The sequence below is a fragment of the Bombina bombina genome, chromosome 1 (genome assembly GCF_027579735.1).
Source record: "Bombina bombina isolate aBomBom1 chromosome 1, aBomBom1.pri, whole genome shotgun sequence".
NCBI lineage: Eukaryota > Metazoa > Chordata > Amphibia > Anura > Bombinatoridae > Bombina > Bombina bombina.
The window spans coordinates 1,539,354,408-1,539,365,380 of record NC_069499.1 but is presented as its reverse complement, the minus strand read 5'-3'; the positions used below and the strand labels follow the sequence as shown (position 1 = coordinate 1,539,365,380).

The 10,973-nt window shown below is 35.5% G+C and overlaps 1 protein-coding gene across 1 annotated transcript; it reads right to left on the bottom strand.

The window, feature by feature from the left end:
* Nucleotides 1-9,571: 9,571 nt before the first annotated feature.
* Nucleotides 9,572-10,504, bottom strand: LOC128667013 (olfactory receptor 10A7-like). Its single transcript, XM_053721875.1, has one exon. The coding sequence runs from the start codon at nt 10,502-10,504 to the stop codon at nt 9,572-9,574; it is 933 nt and encodes a 310-aa protein (XP_053577850.1).
* Nucleotides 10,505-10,973: the final 469 nt, after the last annotated feature.

Here is a 10,973-nt window from a genome sequence, read left to right as displayed (position 1 = left end):
AGAAGAGGACATCCGGACCGGCAAACATCTTCTCCAAGCGGCATCTTCGATCTTCTTCCATCCGGTGCGGAGCGGGTCCATCTTGAAGCAGGCGACGCGGATCCATCCTCTTCTTCCGATGTCTCCCGACTAATGACTGTTCCTTTAAGGGACGTCATCCAAGATGGCGTCCCTCGAATTCCGATTGGCTGATAGGATTCTATCAGCCAATCGGAATTAAGGTAGGAATTTTCTGATTGGCTGATGGAATCAGCCAATCAGAATCTAGTTCAATCCGATTGGCCGATCCAATCAGCCAATCAGATTGAGCTCGCATTCTATTGGCTGATCGGAACAGCCAATAGAATGCGAGCTCAATCTGATTGGCTGATTGGATCAGCCAATCGGATTGAACTTGATTCTGATTGGCTGATTCCATCAGCCAATCAGAAAATTCCTACCTTAATTCCGATTGGCTGATAGAATCCTATCAGCCAATCGGAATTCGAGGGACGCCATCTTGGATGACGTCCCTTAAAGGAACAGTCATTAGTCGGGAGACTTCGGAAGAAGAGGATGGATCCGCGTCGCCTGCTTCAAGATGGACCCGCTCCGCACCGGATGGAAGAAGATCGAAGATGCCGCTTGGAGAAGATATTTGCCGGTCCGGATGTCCTCTTCTTGCCGGATAGGAGGAAGACTTTGGAGCACCGGATTATGGATCGCCAACCCCCGCTTGGGTTGGATGAAGATCTTGGAGCCAGGACGGATCGGTGATACCTGGATGGTGAAGACAAGGTAGGAAGATCTTCAGGGGATTAGTGTTAGGTTTATTTAAGGGGGGTTTGGGTTAGATTAGGGGTATGTGGGTGGTGGGTTGTAATGTTGGGGGGGGGTATTGTATGTTTTTTTTTTACAGGCAAAAGAGCTGAAATTCTTGGGGCATGCCCCGCAAAGGGCCCTGTTCAGGGCTGGTAAGGTAAAAGAGCTTGTAACTTTTTTAATTTAGAATAGGGTAGGGAATTTTTTATTTTGGGGGGCTTTGTTATTTTATTAGGGGGCTTAGAGTAGGTGTAATTAGTTTAAAATTGTTGTAATATTTTTATTATGTTTGTAAATATTTTTTTATTTTCTGTAACTTAGTTCTTTTTTATTTTTTGTACTTTAGCTAGTTTATTTAATTGTATTTATTTGTAGCAATTGTGTTTAATTAATTTATTGATAGTGTAGTGTTAGGTTAATTGTAGGTAATTGTAGGTAGTTTATTTAATTATTTTATTGATAGGGTAGTGTTAGGTTTAATTATATCTTAGGGTAGGATTTATTTTACAGGTAAATTTGTTATTATTTTAACTAGGTAACTATTAAATAGTTCTTAACTATTTAATAGCTATTGTACCTGGTTAAAATAATTACAAAGTTGCCTGTAAAATAAATATTAATCCTAAAATAGCTATAATATAATTATAATTTATATTGTAGCTATATTAGGATTTATTTTACAGGTAAGTATTTAGCTTTAAATAGGAATAAGTTATTTAATAAGAGTTAATTTATTTCGTTAGATAAAAATTATATTTAACTTAGGGGGGTGTTAGTGTTAGGGTTAGACTTAGCTTTAGGGGTTAATCCATTTATTAGAATAGCGGTGAGCTCCGATCGGAAGTTTAGGGGTTAATAATTGAAGTTAGGTGTCGGCGATGTTAGGGAGGGCAGATTAGGGGTTAATACTATTTATGATAGGGTTAGTGAGGCGGGTTAGGGGTTAATAACTTTATTATAGTAGCGCTCAGGTCCGCTCGGCAGATTAGGGGTTAATAAGTGTAGGCAGGTGTCGGCGACGTTGAGGGGGGCAGATTAGGGGTTAATAAATATAATATAGGGGTCGGCGGTGTTAGGGGTAGCAGATTAGGGGTACATAGGGATAACGTAGGTGGCGGCGATTTGCGGTCGGTGGATTAGGGGTTAATTATTTTAAGTAGCTTGCGGCGACGTTGTGGGGGGCAGGTTAGGGGTTAATAAATATAATACAGGGGTCGGCGGGGTTAGGGGCAGCAGATTAGGGGTACATAAGTATAACGTAGGTGGCGGTCGGCAGATTAGGGGTTAAAAATTTTAATCGAGTGGCGGCGATGTGGGGGGAGCTCGGTTTAGGGGTACATAGGTAGTTTATGGGTGTTAGTGTACTTTAGGGTACAGTAGTTAAGAGCTTTATAAACCGGCGTTAGCCAGAAAGCTCTTAACTCCTGCTATTTTCAGGCGGCTGGAGTTTTGTCGTTAGAGCTCTAACGCTCACTGCAGAAACGACTCTAAATACCAGCGTTAGAAAGATCCCATTGAAAAGATAGGCTACGCAAATGGCGTAGGGGGATCTGCGGTATGGAAAAGTCGCGGCTGAAAAGTGAGCGTTAGACCCTTTAATCACTGACTCCAAATACCAGCGGGCGGCCAAAACCAGCGTTAGGAGCCTCTAACGCTGGTTTTGACGGCTACCGCCGAACTCTAAATCTAGGCCTTAGGCTGATTCGGATGAATCCGAATTTCCGAATCAGCACCATAACTAAAATCGCCCAAAATCCCGAAAACGAATAAATCTGTTGCCGAATTTTTGGAACAATTCTTTATATTGGGGGATACAAACAATTTAAAAACACTCACAATATATATATAGACTAATATGTTAAAGGTACATATATATATATATATATATATATATATATATATATATATATATATATATATATATATATATATATGTAATTACCCTCTATTAATGAAGGGTGAAATTAAGATCACTGTAAGGATCCAAACAGAAAATGTAACTAGGAAATATTACTATCCAATGACAATCTTCAAATTAGATTGCCACGTTAGTTTTAATATTTGAGCACGTATTGAAATAATACTGAGAAGATTAATTTTGGGCTTCTATTGAAATAGTAAAATTGCTCATATAAGTGTGGTTAATATCCCAACCTCAAGGGGTATACATCCTTTTATTCGTGTTATGCACCAAAACAAACTGAATTGGATATTAACTGTATTTATTATAGCACATATAACAATTTTTTGTTTTGTGCTGAATAATAACGGTAGTATTTCACTGATGTAGCAGTGCACTTATACATACATATTATGTTTGTATTTGATTTTTTAAAGGTATATATTAGAGTTACAATTGGGATTACAATTGTGTCTTTGTAGTACACTTGTATATGTTTTATAGTGCGCACATAAGTGTTGCGGTTTGTGCTCAGTTTCAACAGTTGTTCAAATCTGTGTTAAATAGTAGCAACAGTGTTGCAACTGTATACTTGGTCATGTACAGTATATTTATATTGAATCTTCCAAAATAAATCTTCAAGCTGTATTTGAAACAGCAGCTATTCGTGTACCATATGTTTTTATTAGATCTTCAAAATTATATGTTAAAGCTGCAATTACGGCAGCAATTTAAATTATATTAAAATCGAAGTTTTCTAATATTCCACAATTTGGATCAGAAATGCTGCAATTGATTTTATAAAGTGGTAGTATCAATACTGCGGCCATACATTTATTACTCACTATACATATTCTATGAGAAATAGCAACAGTGTTGCAGATGATATTCAACATATATATTTGTTTAAACACATATATTAAAGTTGTAACCTAAGCTGCAGTTAGTTCACTGCCACCACAACATAATAAAGTCAATATAGCATCCTTGTAAGTTGTATGGTAAAGTTTAGTTATAGTGCAATGCACATCTTAATTGTGCTGATGTATACTGTTTAATAAATAACCACCGGAGCTGCAGTTAGATCACTGCCAACAGAACACAATCAAATAAATATAGCATCCCTTTAAGCTGTGTAGCAGAGTTAGCTTGTAGCACAATCTAAATCTTAATTGTGCTAATGTGTGCTGTTTAGTGTGTAACCGCCGGAGCTGCAGTTAGTTCACTGCTTACACAACAACACCTTAAAGTAAGTGCAGCGTCCCTATAAGTTATATAGTAAAGTTAGGTTTTATTATAATCTTGTAGCATAATCTGCATCTTAATTATGCAATTATGTATTTGTTTAGTAAATAACCACCTTATTTTTAAGTATTAATTTGTCTGATTGTTCAGTTACAATCTCACTGAAGGGTCAATTTCCCATTTTACAAAAGTTTTTATAGTATCTAGCGTTCTAATCAACCGTTATTGTTAATAGTACTCAGTTTGGCTTAAGTGTCACCCTAAGATACGATCAATTTTACATAGATAATATTAAGTTTGTATAAAGTCTGTTAGTCAATATTGCAGCACATTGAAAAAAAAAGTCCCTAACATGTTTCGTCGTTTCACACGGCTTTTTCAAAGGGTATCGCGAGTATGGCCATAAACATCTTTATTTATAGCGTCTCCTAGCGTGACTCCACCTCTTCAAGACACGTCCATTGGTGGGCGTGTGTAGATAGAATTCTGGGTATTGTAGGCAGATATCGTCATGCTACGATATTGTCCTGACTTTGGGCAGGCTCAATTTAGGTTCTCTATGTGTAAGATTATGAATGTAATTTATTAGTATCATATCCTTTATTTGTTCCCCACATAATAGTTTTGGCTCTTCATTAAATAGCAAACAGGATGTTTATCCATCTTGAGTAGTTATATTTGACCTCCTGTGCAATAAATAGATATATGATAAGTTCATATATGTTAACAAAAATAAAATAAATTGAACGTTCGTTTTGTATTGTTAATATCAAATAAATAACTTGTGAATTATGGTGATGTAATTATTATGGTGATTATTAAATAAATTATTGACGAGGCCACTAAATGCAACTGTATATTAATATGACCACTGAGTGAAGTTGAGTGAGTGTTAGTGTGGTGAATTTAAATATTGTGAATAAAAGACAATATAGATTCAAATATCCTAGTTTTGAAATAAATTACAGAGTGATGTTGTGATTGAATTATAGTCAAAGTGAACATGTGAATAAATAAATAAATAAATAAATAAATAAATGAATAAGTGAACTAAAGTGATTTGGTGTTGTTGAGCTGGTGCTAAAAAGAATAGGTGTGTTCTTTGCCTATAAATTAAGTGTTATGAATTTGAAAATAATATAAATAAAATGATGTGAATAAGAAATAGTGTATCTCATGTGTTGAATGGGTGAACATAAGTGATTTATTCAAATTAAATGTTTTTCATAATATCAATTCTTATGAGATTATATCATGCTTTGAAGCATTTCTGATATTATTATATCATGCCTTAAAGCAAGACTGATATAATATGAATTTCTGATGTTTGTAGTATTTGTAGAATTATTGTATATATTATGAATTCATTGCTGATATTTGTAATATTTGTAATATTATTATATATAATATGAATTCATTATGAATTCATTGCTGATGTTTATGATATTTGTATTATTATTATGTTTATTATGAATTCATTAGTATTGTACTATATTTGTGATTTTATTATTTGCATTGTAAATGTATAATATTTATAGTATTTATAATGTACCTAAATATATTATATAGTAATAAACTGCCGTTCCCCCACATCGCCAACACTAAAAAAAACCTATTAACCCCTAAACCGCCATCCCCCCACATCGCCAACACTAAATAAAGCTATTAACCTCTAAACCGCCGTCCCCCCACATTGCGGCTACGTAAATAAAACTATTAACCCCTAAACCGCCATCCCCCCACATTGCAAACACTAAATAAAACTATTAACCCCTAAACCGCCGCCCCCCCATATCGCCAACTCCTAATTAAAGTATTAACATCTAAACTACCGTCCCCCCAAATGGTAGCTACGTAAAAAAATTATTAACCCCTAAGAGCCATCCCCCCACATAGCAAACACTAAATAAAACTATTCACATAGAATAAAATGTTCTTTTAATTAATTTATTTATATATATATATATATATATATATCTAGCACAGTATTGGGTTAGCATGTAAGCGATAACTTAAAGGAATTTCTACGTCTATGGGGATGAGTTAGCGTGGTCACGATATCCAAAGTTCTGAATTTTTGTTTACCTTTTACTTTTAATTAGTGGCTCTGCAAATGTTTAACTTTGAGCACCATTAGCGCGCAAGCAAAAAAATAAATAATTAGAGCTCCAGCCCAAAATGTTTAATTATGTGTAGCAAAAATAAAAACTAAGCTTTTCTTTTTTCTATTTTCCACACTTTTCCTGTAAGAATTCAAAGTGCACACTGCAGACTTATCTATGTACATATCTGTTCCTAACTGGCCTCAGCAGAAGAGATTTTGCTAATAAAATTACAGTTGCTAGCTTGACCTTAAAAAAACTATCGCTGCAAAGATGATATTATTGCATTAAAAAAAAAATCACACTTAGCTAATATGTTAACCCCTTAGTGTCCAGACCATTTTTCAATTTTCTAACCCTTAAGGACCAGGGCTATTTGTACATTTCTGCTGTGTTTTTATTTAGCTGTAATTTGTCTCTTACTCATTTACTGTACCCACACAGAGATGCCTATTTATCAAATGTCTGACGGACCTGATCCAACAGTGCGGATCAGGTCCGACAGACATCGTTGAATGCGAAGAGCAATATGCTCTCCGTATTCAGCATTACACCAGCAGCTCACAAGAGCTGCTGGTGCAACGCCGCCCACTGTAGACTTGCGGCCAATGGGCCACCAGCAGGGGGTGTCAATCAACCCGATCGTACTCGATCAGGTTGAATTGTGGCAATTCCTGTCTGCCTGCTCAGAGCAGGTCGGACAGGGTTATGGAGCAGCGGTCTTTAGACCACTGCTTCATAACTGCTGCTTCTGGCGAGCCTGCTGGCTCGCCAGAAACACGGGCCCTCAAGTTCCATTCGGAGCTTGATAAATGGGCCTCATATTTTATACTGTTTTTCTCGCTATTAAATGGACTTTCTAAATATACCATTATTTTCATCATTTCATAATTTACTTTATTTTTTTTTTATAAAATATGATGAAAAAAATCGCAAAAAAAAAACTTTTTCTAACTTTGACCCCCAAAATCTGTTACACATCTACAACCACCAAAACTCACCCATGCTAAATAGTTTCTAAATTTTGTCCTGAGTTTAGAAATACCCAATGTTTACATGTTCTTTCCTTTTTTGCAAGTTATAGGGCAATAAGTACAAGTAGCACTTTACTATTTCCAAACCATTTTTTTTTTTTTAAATTAGCGCTAGTTACATTGTAACACTGATATCTGTCAGGAATACCTGAATAACCCTTCACATGTATATATATTTTTTAGTAGACAACCCAAAGTCTTGATCTAGGCCCATTTTGATATATTTCATGCCACCATTTCACAGCCAAATGCGATCAAATAAAAAAAATGGTTAACTTTTTCACTTAACTTTTTCACAAACTTTAGCTTTCTCACTGAAATTATTTACAAACAGCTTGTGCAATTATGGCACAAATGGTTGTAAGTGCTTCTCTGCTATCCCCTTTGTTCAGAAACAGCAGACATATATGGCTTTGGCGTTGCTTTTTGGTAATTAGAAGGTTACTAAATGCCGCTGCACACCACACTTTATTATGCCCAGCAGTTAAGGAGTTAATTAGGTAGCTTGTAGGGTTAATTTTAGCTTTAGTGTAGAGATCAGCCTCCCACCTGACACATCCCAACCCCTGATCCCTCCCTGACCTCCCTCAACAGCTCTCTTCCCTCCCCCACCTCACATTTGTCAATGCCATCTTAAGTACTGGCAGAAAGTCAGTACCCAGTTTGCTAAATAAAATAGGTATTTTTTTTTTTATTTATTTCAAACCCAATTTTCTGTACTGTAGCTGCCCCCCCCAATACCCTACCCCCTCCTCCTCCCAGATCCCTTTTCCAACATTTATTCCCCCTCCCTCTCCTTCTCCCTCCTTCCCATACATTGTGAAGGAGTCTCGCGCACACTCACCCCCTGCAAGCTCCGGCTCACTCGCTCGCACTGCAGGGACAGGATCCGGAAGTTCCTCCAATGATGGGCCACCCAACCGCCTTCCTGCTACAGCTCCCACCCACCAACGATAGGCACCAGAGTGTCTCTCTCTGCATTGGATGCTTAAAAAAGGTTATTGCCGGATGCCTCAATATCGAGGCATCACTGCAATAACCTGAAAGCGACTGGAAGCGATCATGGTCGCTTCAAACCCCTGAGGACGTGCCAGGCACGTCCTTGGTCATTAACTGACACCCTTTGTAGGACGTGCCTGACACGTCCTTGGTCGCAAAGGGGTTAAAGGGACAGTCTAGTCAATTCTAAACTTTCAAGATTCAGATAGGGAATGCAATATTAAACAACTTTCCAATTCACTTATTCACATCTATCATCAAATTTGCTTTGTTCTCTTGGATTTCTTTGTTGAAAGCTAAACCTAGGTTGGCTCATATGTTAATTTCTAAATCCTTGAAGGCCACCCCTTATTTCAATGTATTTAATATCCTTTTTACCTCTGTGATTACCTTTTATCTAAGCCTCTGAAGACTGTCCCCTTATTTCAGTTCTTTTGACAGACTTGCATTTAGCCAATCAGTACCCTCTCACTTTTAAATCCACGGGCTTGGTCACAATGTTATCTGTTTGGCACACATGAACTTACACCCGCTAGCTGTGAAAAATTGTAATAAAGGGATTATCTATCTTTTTTAAACAATAACAATTCTGGAGTAGTACTGTCCCTTTAATCTATTACAAGATAACAGAAAAGTCTTGTAATTATTTTATGACCCTTTAAGTATAATTGCGACCCTCCAGTTTTCGTTTGTATTTTGTAGCAAAAGTAAGCTAGATACATAAAATAAAGTTACTTTTGCAATGCTACTTTATTTTCCTTTCTTTAAAATGTTAGGAGGGTTTAAGCTGTTTTAGTTCATTTAAGGTGCTTCCAATTATAGTCTTATTCTGACATTAGAAGAAGAAAATGAGAAATGGTATTAATGTAAGAATAAAATGTATTTTTATTTCCTAATATTGATAAAAATAAATATTTTTTTACATGAATTTTCTTTTCTAAATGAATTAAAGGGACATTATATTAAAGAAAGTTTTCTTTTAATGGGTGTTCCTGAAATAAATCAAATTTCTTGATGGAGTTGTCCCTTTGCAGTCTGAGGATTTTATATGTAAATACCTTTCCTTAAAGGGACATTACAGCCAAAATTGGAATCCACATGGATGCATTTCAGTTTTGAATAGAAGCATTTTTTGTAATATACATGTATTATCAAAAATGCTTCTAATAAAATCTATAGCTGACTCAAAAGTGTATTTAAGTATGCACCGTACACTAGTATTTTAAGCACAGCACTTGCTTAACTAGGCTTCACATGCACGTGTAGAGAAAAATGCTAACACTAAAACAGTGATAATATTTGCTGGAAACATTTTTACCAATACATGTATATTGCAAATATGTTTCTATTCAAAGATGTAATTTGTCTATGTGCATTTACATTTTTACCGGAAGGTCCATTTAACTTTTTTCTTATGCAGAGGTATTTGGACATGTTTTGGTGCGGCTCTTTCCCACAAATGACTGAAACTGTTTGAGCACTACGTCCCTTTAACTCAGCCCAAAGTTTTGTACTCTAATGAGTTTTCTGATAGCACTCCTTACATCTTTATTCCTCAGACTATATATTAGAGGATTTAGCATTGGTGTCACTGAGGTGTACAACACAGCAAACACATGATCAAGTCGCTCAGAATTTTCTGAAGGTGGTCTCCCGTACATGCAAAGAGCTGACCCGTAGAAAATGGTTAGAACAGTGATGTGAGATGTGCAGGTAGAGAACGATTTTCTCCTGCTCTCCTGGGAGTTAATTTGCAAAATACTGGATATAATCTTAGTATATGATACTAATATGAGAAGAAAAGGGAAAAGCAGAAATAACAATGCTTCTGCTAAAAGCACAAAACTAAATCTCTTATCACTGCAGGCAATTTTAGTCAAGGCTTTACCATCACAGTAAAAATGATGAATCTCATTGGAAAGACATAAAGGAATATTTGCTGCGACACAAGTATAAAATAGTGAGTTCAGGCATCCAGATAACCAGGTGATTCCTAAAATGAGGACACATTTCTTATTGGTCATGATACGGTGGTAATTTAAAGGGTTACAAATGGCGACAGAACGATCATATGCCATGGAGGACAACAGCAAAATTTCTGTGCTGCCAAACAATAAATAAAAGTATAGCTGAGTGAAGCATTGTAGGATAGAAATTGTGTTATTTCCTGTTAGTAAAATATCCAATAATTTAGGCAGAATGGTTGTTGTGAAGCCAATATCAACAACTGATAGGTTGCTAAGAAAAAGATACATAGAAGTGTGCAAGTTTGCGTCTACAAAAACCAGTGTAATCATAACAAAATTACCTGACACCCCAATTATATAAATAAAGAAAAACATAACAAAAAGTAATAATTGATTATCTTCTTTTGCAGAAAATGCTAAAATATGGAAGTCTCGGAATATGGTGTGGTTGTTCATTAAATCATTAAAGAAAACATCACTTTGCAAATGTAAACATTTCTGTGCACTAATGATACGATACAAAAGAGTATTTGAACTATGTATTATTATGTTACATATAAATCCATGCAACTTATATTAATTAGATTTAACAAACAGAAGAACTACAATAAATTAATTTTTCATTCTACACAACACATCTGTATAGAATGAATATTGAATAAAACTAAAATTTAAACACAAAAAGAGCAAAAACAAAAAAAAGTATTAATAATTCAAATATGATTATTTGTATAAATGTGCCATTCTTTAAGAACGAAGAAAGAATATAATTGTTAAATAAGAAGATACAAACATATTAATTAACACTGTTGCCCTATGGAGTTACAAACACAAAAAGACTCCTTAACCTATCTGGGTTTTTTTTTAACAAAGCATTCCAAAGAAAAAAAAATAAATTTCATTAAATAGATACATTTTTTTTTTA